The sequence below is a fragment of the Eleutherodactylus coqui genome, chromosome 5 (genome assembly GCF_035609145.1).
Source record: "Eleutherodactylus coqui strain aEleCoq1 chromosome 5, aEleCoq1.hap1, whole genome shotgun sequence".
Classification (NCBI taxonomy): Eukaryota; Metazoa; Chordata; class Amphibia; order Anura; family Eleutherodactylidae; genus Eleutherodactylus; species Eleutherodactylus coqui.
The window spans coordinates 88,461,860-88,484,159 of NC_089841.1; the positions used below are offsets into that span (position 1 = coordinate 88,461,860).

At 45.9% G+C, this 22,300-nt stretch overlaps 1 protein-coding gene across 2 annotated transcripts in view; it reads left to right on the forward strand.

Annotated features, from left to right (window-relative positions):
* PIK3R1 (phosphoinositide-3-kinase regulatory subunit 1) overlaps nt 1-22,300 on the forward strand; it is a 46,336-nt gene that overhangs the window by 11,884 nt on the left and 12,152 nt on the right. Inside the window, exons 1-6 of one of the 2 annotated variants that reach the window (XM_066602820.1) lie at nt 13,539-13,791; nt 16,371-16,463; nt 18,086-18,160; nt 19,518-19,646; nt 20,128-20,329; nt 20,429-20,508. In XM_066602820.1, the coding sequence (XP_066458917.1) occupies nt 13,647-13,791; nt 16,371-16,463; nt 18,086-18,160; nt 19,518-19,646; nt 20,128-20,329; nt 20,429-20,508 (724 nt within the window). In that variant the 5' untranslated portion in view covers nt 13,539-13,646. Of the gene's footprint in view, nt 1-13,538; nt 13,792-16,370; nt 16,464-18,085; nt 18,161-19,517; nt 19,647-20,127; nt 20,330-20,428; nt 20,509-22,300 lie in introns of those variants that run through there. The other variant, XM_066602819.1, reaches the window with a different exon arrangement.

Below are 22,300 nucleotides of genomic sequence, written 5' to 3' on the forward strand. Positions count from 1 at the left end.
TCCGTTTCCTGCTTCGCTGTTGTTGACCGCTTCGAAAGACTAAAATCTAATGTACTAATGTGGCCTTTAGTCTGCCATTGTTATCCATGAGTGGGTCCCACTAGGCCAGTGCATAAGGCCCCTTTTGAGACCACCGCTCTTCAGTACACACACTAAACTACACATTATTAGAGACGCCCATCTAGTAGCATGTTTGGATGTTCTTGGTCAGCAATTCCTGGTGGCACGGATTCCACAAGGTGTTGAAATCGTACTGCAGGAATATTGGCCCATGCAGATAGGAGAGCTGCTTGTACCAAATTCTGGCCAATCCATCCAATTTTTGCGCTCTTTGCCCACTAGCGCTTTGTGCCTTTGCTTCATTTGACAGTGGCCCGTAAACTGGTCTTCCGCTGTTACATCCCATCCACGCTATGGAATGACCGCTTGTATGTTTGGACACTTCTTTTTAGTTGGAGCACCAGTGTCGTAATTCGCCTACCGTTTGACCGTGCACTGCCTGTTCATCAAAACGATTCTTGACCTCCTACTCTGACCCCTATCGGTGACGAGTTGTGCGAGGAGAAAGATCCAGCAAAAGGGGATCCTGTAAATGCAATCGCGCCATTCTCTGTATACTCCATACTGCAGTTTTTTAATACCTGGCTGGCCTTGGCACCATTGCAAACTGCTCATTCTAATGTGGATTCACCCTGAAAGTGACCCACGGAAAACTCGCTCCCTTGTGGCCATGCAGAGTTGTGGGTCTAGTTTCCATACAGGGAAGCTCCAAACGTGAAAGGGCTGGCGTCTCTAATAAAGTGGCCATTAAAGAGTCCTGATTACGAGGGGGGGTGGGGGACTTCACAGATGTCGTCTTTTCCAACTACGATTCAACTTCTTTCTTCCAATTAAACCTGCTCCCCAAGAATGTTGTCTCCGGCAAACACTTGGCAGTTGCTTCTCCCCAGGGATATGTAAATTGGTTGCCTCTCCTGCTATAATGAAGACGTCTTATTCCCCTCGTCTTGTCACGGAAGGCACACTAGAACTTCTTGTCATGTCTGGAACAAGTAGTGTCGTCTACTCCGCTCTCTGCGGCGGCTTACGGACTAGTCCCTTGTACTTGACTAGACATGCTTGTACTTGCCTGAGAGTATACTGCCTATTGTCTGCTCTCACTGCCTTTTGTATCAGTCACACTTAGCTGGCGGTGCTAACTTCTCTTTACAGGGTGCTAATTAGCTGTAAGGCACGAGGTTGCTCCTACCTTGAGGAGTGCAATATGATCAGGCCATTAGTAAGGAATCTATATAGTCCTCTGTCCCCTCCGGCTGTTGCAGAACTACAACTCCTATCATGACGTCCCAGACTCGTATGGTTTAACTGCTGGCACGTTCCAAAACCAGATGGCTACAGAGGAAAGAAGTCTTCAGTTCCTCTGTACGGACCCCTGATTTACAGCTCCCACTTGTAAGGTCATGATGAGCGCCGCTGCCAGATAACGGTGTGCAAACCACATTATACCGCACTTTCCTTTTAAAAGGCAGGATTTGCAGAGCAAGCCTCGCTCCTCCAGCCATTTATACTTGGCCGGCGACGTTCTTTTTTTGAAACTTTTTGGCTAGGTTTTATTTAATGACCCTAGCAGATCCGAGCTGTGATCTTTCGGAATCCACTGGCCGCACTCCATCAGTCCAGACGTATGTCCCCTACGTTACAGCTGCCCAGCTTAGCAGTCCTCAGAATTATGATTGTTCGTTGCCCAACTGAATCGGGTTTCATATACGTGTCTGTGCGAGGATGACGCCAAGGTAGTTCTCCTCCGAGACCTGTTAACATGATGGTGCCAAACAGGAATGCACTAACCTGGCCGGAGAGCGCGATCCGCGTGGCACATGGAAAGGTGCCGTTTTGGCCTCTTCTGAATACATGTTTGCAGCTTTTTCATTTTTTTTTTTTCCCTCTTTTACTGGCAACTTGGGATCATGAACTTCTAGGTTTTCCTGAGCTTGGGTGTGGGAGTGCTGGGGCATCATTCATGCAGACAGGTGCTGCCGGCAGATCTGGAGAGGTCACCGCACTGGTTGGAGAGCAGTAAGGGGGTGCAGACTAGTTGCATACTTGTGAACTTGATGTCCAGGCATCTCAGGTATCCCAAGTCCATAATGTCTGTTAGGGTGAAGCCCATCCGGATGCTGCATTCTGCTGGGTACCGGGGTTTTTCCTTTTTAGGGAAAGACAAGATGTCTCTTGTCCACAGATTGCCTCGTATTGAGACTTTGCCTCATTTAAAGGGATTTTCTAGACTCTGTTGGCTTATCCTAAGGTTGGCTGTAATGTCACGATCATTAGGATCCGACTCCCATCACCATCAGCACTTAAAGGGGTTGTCCCGCGAAAGCAAGTGGGGTTCAGCACTTCTGTATGGCCATATTAATGCACTTTGTAATATACATCGTGCATTAATTATGAGCCATACAGAAGTTATTCACTTACCTGCTCCGTTGCTAGCGTCCTCGTCTCCATGGAGCCGTCTAATTTCAGCGTCTAATCGCCCGATTAGACACGCTTGCGCAGTCCGGTCTTCTCCCTCCTGAATGGGGCCGCTCGTGCCGGAGAGCTGCTCCTCGTAGCTCCGCCCCGTCACGTGTGCCGATTCCAGCCAATCAGGAGGCTGGAATCGGCAATGGAACGCACAGAGCCCACGGTGCACCATGGGAGAAGACCTGCGGTCCACCGTGGGTGAAGATCCCGTCGGCCATCTTCGCAAGGTAAGTAAGAAGTCACCGGAGCGCGGGGATTCGGGTAAGTACTATCCGGTTTGTTTTTTTTTAAACCCCTGCATCAGGTTTGTCTCGCGCCGAACGGGGGGGGGGGCTATTGAAAAAAAAAAAAAAAAACCCGTTTCGGCGCGGGACAACCCCTTTAACATTTGGTAGCAACTGTGCCTGGTCCCATTCACTTAAACAGGACTATTGCAGTGACAAGGCACTGTTTTTAGCAAGAAACTAAGTCAGCTGATCAGTGGGTGAACCAGGAATTGGACCACAACCAACTTGATGATGTGGGATAGTTGTAGGTATCTTTCATGTCTCTACAATACTGCAAAATGTCAAGGAAAAAAAGATTGTGTAAGATAAAAAGTTGCCAACGAGTCAAATGAATCCAAGTAAGGTGACTGGTGCTGGTCATGTGACTGACCAGAGGAGAGGACTGGTGGCCAATCCCCAACCACAAATGGCGGACTGATACAACCAATACTGCTGCTATCAGCTACATCCTCTTCGTGAGACTGATTATAGTGAACCCAAATTCCTTCTCCATCCCCGGCACACTGTATGTTCCCAATTGTTACCCCATGAGCTTGATATATTTAGGACTTTTTTTCCGTTTTGGTGTTCTGTAGATTTCATAATTTTGGACTTTCTACTGTATTTTCTCCCCTTCGTGTTGTGGTTTTTGCTGATGTAAAACCTATGGTGTGTTGACCTCACCATTCAGTACATTGTGGTCGGCCACACTGGAGGCTTCGTAAGCGTAGATCCAAACTGTAAGTCCTTATACTATACAGTCTGTAGAGCTTACGGTATATGGCAGCAAGTGCCTCTTGTGTATGCACTGACTGTATGGGAACGAGCTGCAGTACTTGCAATGCTCGAAGATCTGTCCTCAGGGTTCTGGAGAACGTTCTCCTACAGCGAACTGAAGCATTACTGCTGCCCTCTTCGGCAGTGCATTTGGTTATTTCCATGTACAGCAGTATTCTGATGTCATCTGAAGCCGATATGCCCTCCCCTTTTTGTCCTATAGGCCCCTACTTTCTTTTATGAGGCCTTGGACTTCCCTATGGTTGAGATTTTTTAGGGTTGGACCAATATCTGTCTGGGATGATTTAGTGATCCTGCACAGAGCAGGGGGTTGGACCTGATAACCCTGGAGGTCCCTTCCAACCCTACTATTCTAGGATTCTATCTCTTTATCATCTTTTCCCTCCGACATCATGACAGCATACACCAGAAGGTTGCTCACCTGTTGTAGGCTGTCATGATGCCTTCAAGAAAGGGAATTATCGGTAAGAAAAATTCCCGTTTTTGCTTGAAACAACCATTTTTTTTTCTTCACCCCGTCTGTAAATTAACAAGAAGGATCACAGTGCGCACTTTTAATTTCCTGGACCCGATCCTAGTCTTTTCATTGAATTTTCCATGGGAAACTTTAAAACATCCTCCGAACATCAAAGTTACTGTACGCGGTGACGTCCGAGATCTAAAACGGGAAATGACCTACAAAATTCCATAATTTGTATAGAAGAAACGTATAACATTTCCTTTATACGTGATATTCATGTAATAACTGGCTGCCTTCGCTATCCCGTCATTGGACGGAACGGCGGTGGTCCTTGCTGGTTTATCTATAACTCCGTTCTTGCACATTTCTGCACTGGGAGAAAAGGTGATCTGCATTCGCTCTTGTTATAGGAATTGGCTTATTTTGGTCTGTATCTGTGGATGGAATAAAGCTGACCCTATGAAGCCTCTGAATACGCATTGACATCCTTATTCACTTTATGGGCACCCTATTTTCTTTGGGTTGTGACAAAAATGGCATCACTTTGGCCTTGTGTGTCTTTTTTGTGCGCAAAAAAAAAAGTGAAATACAACACAAACTTAAACACGTGAAAAATATGAAGCAGAGATGAGGATCGGTTATTTAAAAAAAAAAAACGCCTCGCATCTGCAGCAAAATCACATGTTGGCAAGCACAATATCCGCCTGTGCTCCCTGCATTCTGCAGTCACTGCTGGGGGGGGGGGGGGGGGGGGGGGGGGGGGGGGGGGGGGGGGGGGGGGGAAGACTTGGGATGCTGTTGTCCATCGGTGGTGGTCTCAGCGGTGAGACCCCACTGATCAGCAGGCTATACCCTATTCTGTGGATAGGACATAACTTGCAAACCTGGTACAACCCTGTAAAGGGGTATCTTATAAACTGTTGGCATATTGGTAGGCTATGCCACCACATTATGGTCAATAACGGGGTCCCTCACTGATCTCAGAATGAAGGGTCTACGGCGCCTTTAACTGTTTTTGCACAGCAGCACTTCAGTAAACCCTGCAACTCCCTAAACAGCCTATTGCCTGGGGGCGCCACTGTGCAGGGGAAAATGAGATAAAGTGGACTTTGTGCTACATAAGAACTGCGAGCCCTTCCTTCTCAGGATCTAGCTGTCCAGAATAGCCAATCAGACTGCAGCTTTAAGTCACTTTTTTTTTTTTTTTTTTTTTAAATAGTCTTGGGCAACCATACAGCTTATTTCTGCCCGCTTAGATAAGCGAGGTCATTGCTTCTAGCACTTCTGTCCAGTGTGTCTTTATATTATTACCTGTACTGGTCTTTAGGATATGTGATGGGGCTCAACCACTAAAACCAGGCTGCTGGAACTAATCCGGGTTCATATAGATGGCAGCACCCGTCCGCAGGAGGGCGTATACAGCTCTCAGCAACTGTCTCCCATAAACGTTAAGCCTATAGGATTAACCTCCATGGAAAGGGTTTATCAAATCAGTCAGCAAGAAGACCGTCTGCTCCTCCAGCACAAAGTGCATTTCTTTCCTCCCTCTTGCATATGGGTGCTACATTTAGTATGTACAATGGCGAGGGAACGTTGCCGATCTCCCCCGCCCGACGCCGGGATTGTGCAACAGTTTAGCTGAGTTTAAGAAATTCTCATCTGTCAGATTCGTGCAAGCGAGTACATGTGCCTTTCATTATTCAATCGCCTGAGGAGACTGCTGTTTAAGTTGGCAAGTACGATTTTAGGGTTTTTTTATATACATGTGCTTTTTTTTTTTTTTCCTCGTATGTCTGTTGGCGAGATGACAGCATGCCAGACAGAATTGACCCAATGCCAGACAGAATGGGCCGAACGAAGAGCGGGGCAATATTCTTACCAGGGGAACGGAGGGGCGTCCTGTAAAATTCACAGGGAGAAAAGCCGAGTCCAATGTGCTTTCAATTTGTTGTTCTGGGCTGGAGATGATAGCGCTTCAGTAGTAAAATATGTACAGAGTTTATTTCCAGATCCAGCCATGGTGGAAAATGAAGCAGTCACCATTAGTGTTGTTGGCAGTCGCTTAATGGCCGCAATGATTTCACCTCCTTTTTGCTGTAAGTCTGGAATCCAATATTTTGCATATTTGAGAGTATCAGAGTATCTTTTTTTTTTTTTTTTTTAATAGAAGCGCCCCACTGTTCTCTCCCCCCTCCCCACCCCCTCCCTCAGGAGTAGGGGGGCGCGTGTATTGTGGCATGTGGCTGCAGATACACAATATCTTGCCATCCTTATCTTGCACGGACAGACCAAGATGTAACTTGACAGTTTGTTCTGGGTTTATATGACAAGAGCAGCATCTTGCTCAGCCTCAGGCCGTCCTGCAAGCTCACGGTCAGAAATGGCAGCTTATAGTAGAGCTTAATATTACTGTGTCCTCTTTTATGTAGTTGTAGCTTAAAACCCTCCAGTTGGCCAACTGTCTTTATGCTGCTTAAAGGGTTGCTCCACTTCTTGCGTTTTTTTTTGTTTTTGTTTTTTTGTCAGGAAGCGGACAGCTCCATCCTTTACACAGTGGTCCAGGTTGGTACTGCAGGCTGAGTCCCATTCACTTCAACAGGACTCTACATAATGGTCCAGGTTGGTAGTAGAGGCGGAGTCACATTTACTTCAATAGTAGCAACCTGGAACACTGTGTAATGAAAGGAGCTGTCCACTTCCTGCTGCAAAACAGCAAGTAGGGGAGCGACCGGAGTCCTATTAAAGTGAATGGAACTCAAGCCTGCAGAACCAGCCTGGACCACTATGTAGAGTCCTATTGAACTGAATGGGACTCAGCCTGCAGTTCCAACCTGGACCACTGCCCAATGTACAGAGCTGTCTACTTCTGCTGGTGAGGCTTGTCTTTGTACAGATTCGTATGATCCAGCAATTTTTTATTTTTTTTTTAAATGCTAATCGTTCCATGTAAAAGGGCCCTCAGATGTTTTCTAGGCGTCCTTCTTGTAAGAATCCTCTTCAAGCACCATCTGAGATAAAAGGGCGCTCAGCATCTGGAGTCTCCCGCTATTGCGAAGGTGGAGGTTGGCTCCAAAGAGTGTTTCTCACTCTGCAATACCCAACATGGCCATAGCAATCACAAGCGGTGATAATTTGTAGCATGTCATGCTTTGTTTGCCCTGTGGGGGTGCTGCAGGGAGATGGAAATATACCCGGATTGTGAAACGATCGCGCTTATAATTTCCATCCCACTTGCATTTTGAGAACCGGAAAAGCCGATTTCCTGGGAGACCTTTTGTGGACCTCTGTGTGATTTGGTAATACAGGAATTGTAGTAATATTGAGGAGCTGCGAGAGGCTTTTAATACATAAAGGCTAATAAATAAGCATTTTATTACAATATTCTCAGTACGCTATGGAAAAAGTGAGAATAGAGAAGGTGACGCTGAATATAAAAATACATTGACTAGCGATCCTGAGCTGGCCGGTCGCTGTTTGTCAGCTCGCCAGTTACATTTATTGGGCTTCGCTTTCTGCCCTGCACTCGGGTCACCTTCTCTTACCCTGTACAGGACTGCAGCGCTGTGCTGGCATGTCAGAACAGATCTCCTGTCATCGCCTATATATTGCGCTTCACATCATTAGCAGGTAAAGAAAGATGCCCAAAAAAGTTTCCACTGAAGGTAACATAAAGCCAACACATATGGAGCAGGACCCGTATATTCCTGTTCCATGCATGGACTGTAGGCAGGTATCTCCTATGCCTATCTTTGTAACTTATTGGCTACTTGTCTCCATGTAGTAGACACATGCAGAACATTTAAATGCCTCCACTCCTAACACAGATCACCACTTCACAAATCCCAGGAACAAGACTTTGACTAGATCTATTCTAACTTTTTTTTTTTTTTATTGCTGTTTACTATTTATGCCTCTTCTACACTTGCATTCAGCAGTTCTAAGCTTGTTGGTGTACGAGCTTTGATTTTTGATGCTCCCCTGTCCCTCCTCTAGACACTTTTTTTTTTTTTTTTTTTTGTTAAATCAATTTTTATTAGCTTTTTTTGAACATACAAGGTATGGGAATGCATCAACACAGATGGGATGAAGATAATACAGCAGTCTTTTTACCCCAGTAACCCTGGCTCTGGAATGACAGCATTAAATACAGACAATAACGAGAGTTCAGGGAACTAGAGAACAATGTGCTCCCACTACCCGAGTGGTCCATACGGGCCCCTGGGGACCGGAGGACCACATGAACCTGTTTTACAACACTTAGCGGGAGACGGGGGCGGGAAGGCGGGGAAGGGGAGAAGAGGGTGGGGTGGGGGGGGGGTTGTGGTAACTGCACCTACTATTGGGAGAAAACGTCTAGGAGCCTCAACTCACGCCAGGGATGCCACGTTATAATGAATTTGTCATGTGTGTTCTGCCAGCTCGCCAGTTCTTCAAGATTGTAGATCCAATCTACCTTCTCTTTCCAGTGTGAAAGCAGGGGGGATGCTTCAGCCTTCCAAGACAGCGGGATCAAGGCTTTGGCCGCATCTATCAGATGGGCCACCAACCTGTCTCTCCGTGGATGAAACGCCTGGGAGGGTCTCCACAAGAAGACCTTCTCCGGCGTTGTGCAAAATTAAACAAAACTTTGTCCTAACACCTCGCTCACTCCCCTCCAGAAGGTCTCAAGTCCCTTGCAGGACCACCATAAGTGCAGGTAGGACCCCACTTCGGCGTCACACCTCCAACATCTGCTATGTGGCGCCAACTTGTATGCAGCCAACCACTGTGGTGTTTTGTACCAGCGTACGAGTAATTTATAATGGGATTCTTGGGCAAGGACTCTAGACACTTTTTTGACTTAAAGGCGTTGTACATTATTAATGGCCTGTTCATAATGTAGGCCATCAATAGAAGATCAGCAAGGGTCTTTTTTCAGGACCTCTGCTGATCAGCTGTTGTCTGGGTGAAAGACTGAGTTGACTTCTACAGGAAGCAGACAGCTCTGTTCTCACTGTAGTGGTGAGGCTTGGTATAACAGGCAAAGTTCCCATTGAAATGAGCAGGAATTTCATATGTAATACCAAGCCTGGCCACTACAGTGAGGATGGAGCTGTCTGCTTCCTGTTGGAATCAGCTGCGTATATGAGTTCAATGGTCCAGCAAACAGCTGATCAGCAATTCATCCTAGGTGGTAGACCCCTGCTTATCTACTATTGATGGCCTATCTGAAGAATAGGCCATTAATAGTTTACAACTAGGCAGCCCCTTCAAGGAGCAAAACTTAAAGGGGTTGTCCCGCGGCAGCAAGTGGGTCTATACACTTCTGTATGGCCATATTAATGCACTTTGTAATGTACATTGTGCATTAATTATGAGCCATACAGAAGTTATAAAAAGTTTTTTACTTACCTGCTCCGTTCCTTGCGTCCTCGTCTCCATGGTGCCGACTAATTTTCGCCCTCTGATGGCCAAATTAGCCGCGCTTGCGCAGTCCGGGTCTTCTGCTCTCTTCAATGGAGCCGCTCGTGCAGAATGCCGACTCCGTGTAGCTCCGCCCCGTCACGTGCCGATTCCAGCCAATCAGGAGGCTGGAATCTGCAATGGACCGCACAGAAGAGCTGCGGTCCACGGAGGGAGCAGACCCCGGCGGCCATCTTCAGCAGGTAAGTATGAAGACGCCGGACCGCCGGGATTCAGGTAAGCGCTGAGCGGTTTGTTTTTTTTTAACCCCTGCATCGGGGTTGTCTCGCGCCGAACGGGGGGGGGGGGGGGTTAAAAAAAAAAACAAACCCCGTTTCGGCGCGGGACAACCCCTTTAAGGGCCCGTGCAACCTAAATCTGCAGTACAATCACAAGTTGCTATGGACCCTTATCGTGTTGCAGATCTTAATTGGAGGCATACACCTTAGCTTGCTTTTTCCTCCAGCGAAGCCCACTACACTAAAGTTTTCTTGCAGCTGTGTTGTACTAGTACATGTCTGCGTCCTTAGGTTGGGCATACTTTACATGATGTCAGACTATCTACTAATGGGTACCTCCTCCATCTATGTAGGTCATTCAGGTTACTGCGGATACTCTGTTATGTTGCTAACGTTATCGCAGCCTCCATACGCTCACAATGTTCTTCGCTCGCACTCCATGATGGAAGACTACTTCTGCACCGCACCACTCCAAGTGTGATGTGCTGATAAGTGAAAACTTTTAGAAACCTGAGATTCCTTTCTGTAAGAAGTGCAAGGAGCCTACATGGGAAGGAACGGCCCGCGTGCATCTCAAGACTGACTTTTGCAATATATATCTATTTTTTTTCCTCTTGTATTAAATAGCATTTCATTGGAAAAGCCGCAGGCTTCTTAATGCAGAACAGACATGTAGGGGGCAGCAGAACTCAATCCAGCTTTAATTCCTTGGGGCTTCCTTCCAGAAAGTGTCTCTGCTTTGACTGGAGCCAACAAAAGCCATCTGTTCTCGTATTTATAGCTCCTATTTCTAAGAAGTATATTCTATAGCAGATAAAACGTGAATGACAGGCCATAATTCACAAGTTTACTGAGGCTTCAACTGGCGGGACATGATGTACAACACCTCAAAGTCCATTCACCTGCACTTGCTCTTCAGGGCACTAATTAATAAAAGGGATGGGGCTACTTGTCGTTAAGGTCAAAGAGCGAGCTCCGCTAATGCAGTGCAGGATTGGTACAAGGCTGACATGAAGGCTTAGCAGACATGTATAGGCTCCTAAGGAGAACACAACAGAGAACCAACCTGCCGATGTATGAATTGGCCATATACATCTGCCCTATCCTTCATGGGTGATGATGGGGAACCTATGGCAGTGCTGGAAGATGTATTAACGCCTTACTCCACAAGCGCTTGGAACGCTCATGGTAGCATGTTAGTGCCTTGCCTATCTGAAATCTCAACTAGGGTTACATTTGCATCAAGGTTGTATATTCTCCCCATGTTTTTATGGAATTCCTCCAAGTACTCAGAAGTCCATCAAAGACATTGATTACTCAAAGGGCCTTTCCAAGCGTAAAAGAGAAAATTTGGGTAAGGAATGGCTAAAATAATGCACTGCTTAAATATCCCCTTCTCATACCCCCCCCCCCCCCCCCCCCCCAAATCAATCCTCCATTGGGGGCCAGAGCCCTAAGCCCTTTCTAATCCAGTTTGTATCCAGATTTTCCTGGTGGGCTTACTCTTTTTCTGCCATTATACAATTGCGCTATCTTCTGGCTAAAGCCAGTACTGCATGAGGTGACACGTTGGATAGGCTCCGACAGCAGAGAGGCTGGCAATATACAGTAAGAGAACCCCGACGGACGTCTACCAACATCGGAGCTGTACAGCCTTAAATCATAATGTCTTCAGAGGTCAGACAGTGGATTGGAAAAGGATAATGGCATGTGCCCACAACAGGCGCTGACCAGTGTGGCTGCGCTGGAGGGGTGAGTGGGGGCATTTAACAGGTCAGAACAGCTCTTCCACCGCCCCTCCTCCCCCATCCCAAATAATAAGGCATTTCCTGCCTATGCTTTAATATTTTGTCTTGAAAATCCTTGGTAATTGGCCTTAATGTGTTTTGTCTGAGATGGGAATACTAGATTGTGAGCTTTGGGGACGAGTCTGTGTGATTACAGTCGCTCTACTGTAGGATATGTTGATGGTTTGTAAGCAACGGGCAAAAAAATCGGGCCGCTCTCACACAAGCCATTTTTTACAGCATTTAATGCGGCGTTTGAAATGCCACGTTAGACGCTGTAAAATGCCTCCATTGATATCAATGGGCCTCACAGACGAGCGTACGAACACGGTCTGCTTTGTTTTAGTGCATTTTTTTTTTAGCATTTTTGAACTCATCACCCACTGGCAGTGACTTTATTTATTTTAACGCACCCCATCATTGCAAACACGTTTAAGACGCAGCGTTTTTACAGACGCCAGTGGGAGTGACCTGTTAAAGGCTCTTGTGCGCCACGTTCTCCGCACACTTGGTGGTTTCGTATTTGATAGTATGTATGTTCAGTCACTTGTACCTACTTGTCTATAACATAATGGGGTCCTCTCCTCCAGCCCAAGGAGCCCCCATCGCGCAGCCACCACATTTCCGGTTGCCAAATAATAATTTGTTCGTTAATAGTGCGTCATACATTTCATGCACAAATGAAAACCGGATGGCAATCGGCCCTTGTAAACAGGTAGTCGTTCATCTATGACGGACCTATGGCCCAGTGCACATGGCGTATTTGCACTGCGGGATCCGGATCCCGCAGAAAATACAGTCCATTGGACACGCTAAGCAAAACCCTTTTCCATGGCCATGAGTGGAAATCAACTGCGATTTTTCTGCTTGCAGGGGAAAAATCGCAGCATGTCCTATCCTATTGCGTGCCTTACACGGATGACTTCCATTGCAATCAATGGAAGCTGTCCGTCCCGCTGCGAGATTCCACGGATTTGCATCCTCGCCGGCCTGACTGCTCTGCACCGCGGTGCACCAGCCGGCACATCCGCAGCGCAGAGAGAAGATGCCAGATGGGTAAGCCAAGGGTCACCATTGGGGCACAGGGTTTGATTCCACTGCGAGATGTCGGAATCCAACCTGGCCATATGCATTCGGCCTTAGGGTCCTTATGCACTGGACGACTGTCTAGCGCTCGTGTAAAGGCACTGGAGCCATAATCGCTCAGTGAATGGAGGCGGAGTGCTCAGGAGATCTTACAGCCTGAAGAGTAACCGAGCAGTCGATCGTAGATGAACGATGTCTGTTTACACGGGCCAATCATATCGTCGGGTTTTTATGCCTTCATAAAACGAATGATAACCGACCGATTCATCAGTCGTTGGCCGTGTTCACACTGCGAGATAATTGCTCCATGTAAAAGGGCCTTAAGTTGCTAAAAGTTTCTGGAAGTTGTATGTTTTATAGTGAAGTGCCCACAAAAAGTTTCTCCTAGTTGCCGATCATAGAGTTCATCCACTTGGGCGTAGTGTCCAGAACATGTTCATCTTTCTTGGTCGTCTCGCCCTACACGGGTCACCGCACACCAGCCTTTAGTCTTCCAAACACTATTTTTATATAGTTTTTTTTTTTCATACAACAGACAGAAGAAAAGTTTTGCGCGCAGGTATGTGTATCTGGAACAAATGTAGACGCTTTAAGTTTCCACTTGGCCGTGCCAGGTATTGGCTTTATAATATCTCTTTTCTGCTGAGGACCTCTCCAAAAGGTGCAGCTGCGAGCCGGTTTCATCTTGCACTGTGTAGCTATGTTGGCACGGCTCTAAATGTAAGGTATGCTGTCGGCTCCAGCGTCTCTGTTCGGGCCTGTCTCTGTTACCAGGAGACAAGAGCCAGGGGATAGGAGGGCATCTTGATCTATCGAGCCAACTGATTTGCTGCCGCTTCATGCGGGTAAAAATAGACTTAGTGGAAAATGCTGTGTGGGTGACATGTCATTGACAGGCTTCTTGTACTACCTGCTGGAGATCCTACCCGTCACATTCGCCTATGCACGGCGTGAGCAGCTCCTGGCGGTGCTCGGGGCAGTGATCCCAACTTTTTTTGGCTTGTGGGGGGGAAAAAAAGAATCGGGAGACCTGGGGGAGAAAATGATTGCTCTCAGTGAGAAACTCATCGAGGACTGTAGCAAGGGGATCAACAAAGTTGCCAAGTTTCTTAAAGGAGGCTTCGCTGCTCCTAAACTTCAGGCTGTATTTCAGAACAGCGGCAAGCAAGCAAAAATCCTGGTGGCAGGTACAGAAACGCGTGTGCTTGATTGTGTCCCAGACAGAATAGTCTGTTGTGCATGAAGGAAGCGGCTCGTTGTCTCGCTTGCACCTCTTTGGGCTATCGGTGTAGTCCGCTTCCTGCTTTGTGGACCTGCTGGGTTAGTCACACCCTGGACTTCTGCATTTTAATGTCCCTCCTTTTTTCTTACTTTTTTCCAAGCTTCATTCAGCCCCTTTTTTTCTCCCCCTCCACAATTCAGCATTTTTTTTTTATCATTTCCTGACTCCCTTCCTAAAATGAAAAGGGACTATTCACAATCCTGCCGCAGAGCCCAACATTTGCATTTTTTTCGGCTCGGAACAGGAGGTTAGAAGGGAGTTATTGTAACAGCTCACATTCCAGTTCAGAGACTGTTGAAAATGAACACGTCCACCATATTCATGAAGGCGTTGTTGTAATAGAACCTGATGCCCGCTATAATGATCTCGTACCACTTCTTTTTTTTTTTTTTTTTTCGGGTGGAGGATGCGGGTTCACAAAACTTGTGTTCTACTGAATCAGCATTCAGTTTTTCTCTTGTATAGCTCTCTGTACTTTTTTACTAGTTGATTAGTGCTTGCAGCAAATTAAACCCTGGTAGTATGTAATCTCCATCTGGTCTGTAGCTGAATGCTGTCTATTGTCTTCTGTTAGCAGCCATTGCAGATGTGGGTGACATATGGGTCCCCTGAGTGCTCTAGATGTTGCAAACGTGTCTGTGCAGGCCATTGACATCTGAAAGATGAGGGAACTGCTTGGTGTCTACACTCCACATGTGAGCGCAGGGTATGTAAAGCATAAGGGACAAGACTTTTTTTTTTTTTTTTTTCTTCTTTACTTTGTCTTAGAACTTCCTGAAATATCCGTCCCATGGAATTTCCAATAGTCATATGGCAGCATAGTGTCTCCACACGCCACCACCGCCCTCCTCCTCCTCCTCCCAAGGAATTAATCTAGCAGAGTTGAGTGTGCACTTTGCCCTTCTCTCGAGTGCTGATTATGCAAGTCTAGCAGACCGACCAGAACGGGAGATTAAACGTTTGCAATATGGTCTGAGGTAGCTTGCTCGCCTATAAATTGCACGGGATTAAGCGGGGTTATTGTTTAATTCCTGTAAGCAGAGGATTAATTGTTCTCTTGTCTCTGTCGGGATAATGAATGCCTTCTTTTTACGCAGCTTTGGTTTTGTTTCATTTGGACGCTTCGGTTATTAAACGGCACAAAGAAAGCGACTCATTCGGAAATCTTTAACCAAGATTGGGAGTCTTTAGTAAGGCGGCGAAGGTTGGCGCATGTTCGGTTACAGGCGGCTTTTCTAGTCCTGGATTTTAGGGCTTTTTCGGATTTGGGTCACTTTTATAGCATGCAGAAAAAGTTAAAAATAGCCAGTTTCTTTTCGGAGCGCACACTGATCCTCTTAGTTACATTCCTTGCCGGATAAGTGCAAACTGGTTTTCCTCCCGTGTGAAGTCCTATAATAGTCGCCTTTAAGGAAATTCTGCGGCGCGGCGGTGCAGCACGTTGGAGGCTTTAGCAATACTTGAAAAGTAATCCTGTACTTTAGCGCCCCGGCCCTTGTTGCCACAGCTGTGCATCGCTTAGAATGTACCTTTTCAACCTGAAAGCTTGCAGTGTGAGAGCTTTTCCTGTTCCCATTATGTTTTACTTGGATCCGGCTAGCGAGCGCTTCTAAAATAAGCAAATTTCACTGTTCGCTGCAGAAAGTCCGTTATGATTGGAACATTTTTTTTTTTTTTTGACCTGTGTTAAAAATGGCCGCCCTCGTGCCCTACTTCTGGGATGAATGGAAGTTTAGAAGAAGCCAGATGTCTTTACCAGCTGCTAATAGTCTTGTAGACTTCAACTTTTTATATATTTTTTATATTTTGCGTCTAAAGGACCGTGTAAAGTAAACGTTTGACTGTGAAAAAGGCCATTGAGGAGCTTTTCAAGTAGAATATTTTGCAGTTTGTCAATTTACTTTATTTTTTAAGATTAGATTTTTTTTTTTAAGGATAAAAAGAAAAAAAAATGCACGAATTGTTACCATTAATTTCTAATCTGTTAGATCGTTAAACGCCAGCCAACAACGAGAATCATGTAGTCTGAACACACTGCGCGAGCGAGCTGGTGATGCTGTCACCACCTCAGGCAGATGAGAATCGTCTTGATTTTCGTTCAGGGTAAATAGGGGCATTAGACCCTGAGCAGTGTCCGTTTTTTTTTTTTTTACCTGCCTCATACTGGTTGATATATATATGTGTAACCTGCTGCATTTTGGGTCTGTCCTCGCCGTACTGAATGTAAGTGTTGTCTCTGGCTCCCCCAAGTGCTGTGTGGCTGTATGTGCACTCGCAGGCTCATCCTCTTGTATTGACAATACCTCAGTGTCTCCGGCTTTACAAATGATGACACAGCCTTCGTTTCTTGTAGTGAGAGCAATTTACGTAATGTTTGCTGAGACTCGTCAAATATCGAGTGTTTGCTCAGTGTTTAAATTTTAACTCTCTGGTTGGTAACGAGCTGAGAACTGATGCCTCTCTTTCCTCTTTTCTCTCCTGCAGCTTTCATGCTTCCTGATCTGGTTGAACAGTTCTCTCCACCAGAGACGGCCCCTCCAGTCCTTATCAAGCTGGTAGAGACCATTGAAAGAAAAGGTAATCTTACAGAGCAACGATCGGGTCGTCCTCCTTCTGACTGTAATGTCAAAGGCTATGCAGACCTTTTACAAGGGCAATTTATTAGTTTTTCTTCACTTAGGTTTTTTTTTTTTTTTTTTTTACACGGGCCAACAGTCAGGTAAACCTCTGTACAAGCGCCGGTGTCACCACTAAGGTCGTTGGCGCTCGTGCAGAGCATTTACACTGACAGACTTCACCGCTGGATCGCGGGCTCTTTGCTCAGCTCTTCACCTATGGGAAGCGAGGAGCGTTTACACGTAATGAGCCCGCGATCCAGAGATGGTTTTTATAGCGATTTTTGTGTATTTACACTGAAGGATTATCGCACCCCAAGTCTCAGACAGGATTAGCACATCATTCTCAGCCCTGATCTCCTCTTTTGCACTTTTAGCAGTTAATTTGTGATCACAAGGAAGACTAACTTTTGTTGTGATCATAAACTAGCTGATAAGGTGCAGGAGAGGGAAGGTAACGGCCCATTTACACGGGACGATGAGCGCTCAGTCTGTTCAGGTGATCGTGCGGTGTAAATGCAGAGATCGCTCACTGTTCGTTCACAAGTGGATAAGCTCCCTTCTCAGTCAGCTTAAAATCCATCGCCAAATCGTGGTCGTTTTTGTGTAAACGCTCCCTTCTCGTGCTTCGCATAGGAGGTGAAGCACTGAGCGAGAAAATGATGAGAAGCGTATAACACTTTATTGCAGTACAGCGGAGAACAGGAAAACAAGGTGTCTGACAACTAAAAATTGTACCTGTCTGATCCCCATGTCCCAGTGGTGGACACCAGGGGACTTGGTCTGCAGAGCCTTTCAAATATTGACTCTTACCTAGCATATAAAGCATTGCGCTAGGGCTGGATTGTAACTTTGAAGTTGCATGTCTTAGTTTGCAACTTGACATTATGCTCTTAAGGGCTCCTTCACACGGACTGATTTCCGCCGCGTAATTCGCGGCGAAAATCCGCTGCGTTGCCCGCAGCTATTAGGTTCTATTAGGTGCTATCAGGGCTCACGGTGCGGAATTCCACACGTGAAATCCCCCGCCCTCACCCGCGGCATGCTCTATTTGCCGCGGGTGTACCCGCGGATGGCTTCCATTGCAGTCATGTGACGCGGTGGGCGTGTCATGTGACGTGGCCGGCGTGTCACATGACGCGGCGACGGTGGGCGGGGAAGCGTCATGCGGGAGCGAGGATGCCGGATCCGCAGGTAAGTATGGGGTCCCCTGGGGGGGGGCACCGTGACAGGCTCCGCCGCGGAATTCCGCGACGCAGCCCGTCACAGCCGTGTGCAGCCGGCCTAAAAAAAAAAAGGCATGTTGGTTACACTGACTTCTGCAGGAAAAGTCACTTGCAATCTAGAATTTTTCGTACGGTGTTGTATGGCAGTCGCATCACATCGCGTGTAGTCATGCACAATAGTCACAATTTTGTACAACGCTGCCGTGTGATCTTGGTGTCGCACAACCGAATCCACCATGTAGCCTTATAAATGCCAGGCGGTAGAGGTGATCTGCCATCCTAGCAGTTAATGGATGCTTTATTATCGTTCACGGAGTGAAGGCTCCTGTAGCGTTGCTCATACTGTTCTGTCTTTCAGGTTTGGAATCCACAACATTATACAGATCCCAGAGTGCCCTCGGTGTGGCGGAGCTCCGTCAGATCCTTGATTACGGTACGAGCCTACAACATAGATTATATGGCCATTAAAGGGGTTTATTGGGGCTATTTGTATTGATGACCGATCTCCTGGATGGGTCATTAATAATCAGCTGGGGTCTACCATTCAGGGCCCTGACCCAATCAGCTGTATACCCCAATCACTGGCAGAACACAAAGCATGAAGTGGAAACAGATCGCTCCAACCCCTAGTAGTGGCTGGTGCTGGTAATTGCAGATGCAGCTCTCATTGATTTTAATGGGTGCTGTGCCTGCAGTTACAAGCTCTGACCACTACACCGGTTGGAGTGATCAGTTCCTGCTCCATGCTTTGTGTGTATTGTCAGTGATAGCGGGCGACCGAACAGCTGATTGTTTGCTGTCCAGAGTGACAGACCCCACCCAGCCGATCAACTGTTGATGACAGTCCTGGGGATAGGTCATCAATTTAAAAAAAAAAAAAGTCTGGAAAACCCCTTTTTAATAAAGGTGAAGTCTTACTACATAGAATAGATGACCTTTCAGATGTACTTATTTCAGGATGGTTAAGGATATTTCACTTAACCTAATAAAAAAAAAAAAGACTGTCTGCCATGCAAGAATTACTTCTGTCGCTATTGTAATCCTAATAGGTGTAACCAATGACGGCATTCTTGCTGAATTCAATTTTGAGCCAGTAGATGGCGCCAAAAACCACACAATCCAGTGTCGCACCATGTTTGATGGTGGCTATTAAAGGGCAACATGTTCTCAGATTTCTTGTCCTTTTAGGTAGAGATTTCTAATTTTAGCAGAATCTTTAGAATATTTTGCACAAAGCTTGTTTTTGGTTTTTTTTTACGTAAGCTTTGTGCATTTCTTTAGCATATTAGGCTTTGATTCGGCTCCTCCAAAAAGTTTCCTTTACTGATTGAATCACTCTGCACACAGTCCATTTGTTTGCCTCCTTTCGCAGGGAAGGAAGCATTTTATTTCTAGAAATCTGAAGCTCATTGTTTGCTTTTTAACTTTTTTTTTTTCTCCCCTGCTTATGTTCCTTTTAGACTTCAGATCTTGTTGGGTTGTTTGCCTTGCCCGAAGCCGTCCCCACCCTTTTAAAAATCCTGATGCATGTTTATCCTAAAATATTTACAGGCAAAACATAGACTTGTTAAAATCAGCTTCTATAACCTTGTCGCTCGCTCATTTGCAGCCAGTATTACGTCTTACTGTCCTGCACTTGGCTTCTGTTTGCAAACTATTACTCCTTCTATGTGAAATCAGAAACGTACTGTAAGGTAGTTAACATTGGGCTGAGTGCTAGATGTGTGTGTATATAAATCAATTTCTAGATTTAATGACAAACTTTTTTTTTTTTTTTCTCCTCTTTCCAGATACTTCAGCGGATTGGGAACATTTCGACTTGCCAACCCTGAGCGATGCTGTGAAGAGATACCTGTTAGATCTCCCTAACCCCGTCATTCCAGCAACCACCTACAATGAAATGCTCTCTGCTGTACGAGGTGAGGGTCCTACTTATGTACAGTGTAGGTATTCTATATCGTTGGTACATAGGCGCTCTGATTCTGAGAAGCAAAAGATACCAGTAATGTTTAACGATCTGATCTCTGTATCTGTATGCGGACAGAGGTAATTAACCTTTATCAGTGCTGGCAAATGGTGTATTATTTGGGGAGGACATGGTGTTCCAGGTTCAGCGGCCTCTGCAGGATTCAACACCTGCTGCGCACTACGAGGCTTATCTTTTCACAAAGTCCACGCAAGAACAAATGGAAGGACGTCTCCGTATCAACCCTGATACCTAACGTTCTGTCACATGGATATCGATCTGATAACCTTCATACAAGACCTCAGCCAATGGCTGCCCATTTATTTCTTGCAGTCGGCCCTCCTAAATATTGTGGTCTGTAGTTGTAGTTTCAGTTCTGGAACTTTTGTAGGACTTTTCAGACTAAACTTTTTTTTTTCTCTATCGGTTTGCAGAATCGTTGAACTCTGACGACTATGCTCAACTGCTGAGGAAGATCATCCAGTCTGCGAATGTGCCCCAACAGTACTGGCTCACCCTCCAGCATATGCTGAAACATTTCTTTCAACTGTCTCAGAGTTCCAGCAAGAACTTGCTGAGTGCAAAGCTACTGTCAGAAATCTTCAGCCCGCTCCTCTTCAGAAACCAGCTTGGAAGGTGGGTAGCGGGATGCATCCCTTTGAAGCTATATGATCTTTTAATACCCAATTTTAGTATTTGCATAGTAAGTCTAATTGACTCTTGTGTATTTTGCAGCACGGACAGCCCAGAATACAGCACTCAGATTCTGGAAGTTCTTATTACCAGTGAATGGAATGAGCAGCAAGCAGCACCAGGTAATTAATGCCGGTCTTTCATTTGCATTGAAATCTACCTTTTTTTCTTGAGCTTCTGCTTAGCAAAATTTGCTACTTGCCAGAGGGGCCAGCAGCTTCGGGTTTGGAACGAGCTCTAACATCCATTTGTGTACAAAGCTTTAAGTTACATTTTTACTTTTGTACTGGATGGAATTGTCCATAGGACTCAGTATATGCAGATTTTCTTAAGTTCTTAACTGTGGAATTTCTAGTGGCTTGTTGCGAAGACTTTAATTGGGGAATTACACCTCTATTATGTTAGAAATGTACAAACATTCTGCAAGACCTCCTTAATTTCACAGCAGAAAGCTTTTCCGCTCTGTAATTTAACAGGTGCAGAATTCAAGCCCCATAGGGGTAAAATTGGGGCGCAGAAACGTCTGCACAGACTAACTTTGTCCTGTGTGAAAGGTCACTTTTGGCTGTGTTTTGTCAGAGGAGAAACGCTAGCGTAGTAGCAGCCTAAGGGTCCATTTACACGGAGCGATGATCGTTTTAGCAATCATGGGTGCGTCTAAATGCACGGCCATCGTGCACTTTTCGGGCACTGCTAGCTGATTGTTAAATTCAAGCCAGCCTAAAAATTGTCATTCAGCCTTATCAGCAGTTCTCCGCAGGTAGTGCTGATGGCATTGTTTCCAACTGGAGAACAAAGAATCTGAATGCAGATAAGAGCCCTCTGGCTATTAACTGCATTCAGCTAAGGCTTCATTCGCACACTTAATTGCTCTTAAGTAGCTACTTAATAGTTTATGCAAAATGATCGCTCAAAGCTGTCCTTTGAGCGATCTTTGAGCAATCATCGCTCCATGTAAATGCGCCTTTAGTGTGATTTATTACTTTATTGACCCGGTTACGCATCACCTTTCAGCCAAATGGCCACTCCGTGTTAAAGTTTACATGTAGTGAAAACCTGCTGTAAAATAGTACCCGGCAATTCAGAAAAAACGGTGCAGAAGTAAAGCTGATTTTTTTTATTTATTTATTTTTTCCTTTCATGCATGAAATTACTTTCAACAGCTGGAATGACATGACAAGAGTGAACTCCATTTAGAATGCATCTTACACATGTTAGATGTGGGCGCCGTTGGTGACACTAGACAACCTAAAGCGCATTTCTGCTGCAGTGGAATCTATAAGACGTGTCTGGGCACAACTGGGCTACAGCTTAACATCTTTTGTGTCAACAACTGTGCCCGCATCCAACATCTGTAAGGAGCTTCAAAAACTTGATGCACCATGCTTTTTGTGAATGTGCAGCAGTAGCTGGCTCCTTTTTGGTTATTGCACTGTATTATGACTGGAAAGATACCGTACCAAGGATTCATTTCTTAAAGAACCAATGTTCATTGTTTCTGCTTGCAGAAGTTTAAAAATGAGCTGTAAGCTGTTGTTGGGCCGGTACATGGTGATATTTGGCAGGCCTCCCAGGCTACTGTGTACTCTTTATTCAGATAATTATAGGCTCCTTGCTCACCAGACGTCTGGTCACATGCATCTTGTTACATCCTATGCGAGCGCAGAGAGATACCCGTCCACGTCACCAGGCCTCGCACGCATGGAACGTACAGGAGGGTAGATGGGGTGTTGCATGTGTGCAGGAAGTGACTCGATACAGTCTGTTCCTATGTAGCAAGCTGCGGGAGGAACTCCAATATACAGTGTAACGGTGGAATATATGAGGGGGGGGGGGGGGTTGGTGTGTGTGTTTTTGTTTTTTTTTCTTTTTTAGTATTTAGTGTTACTTTTTTGTTCTTGGCTCATTTTAGAG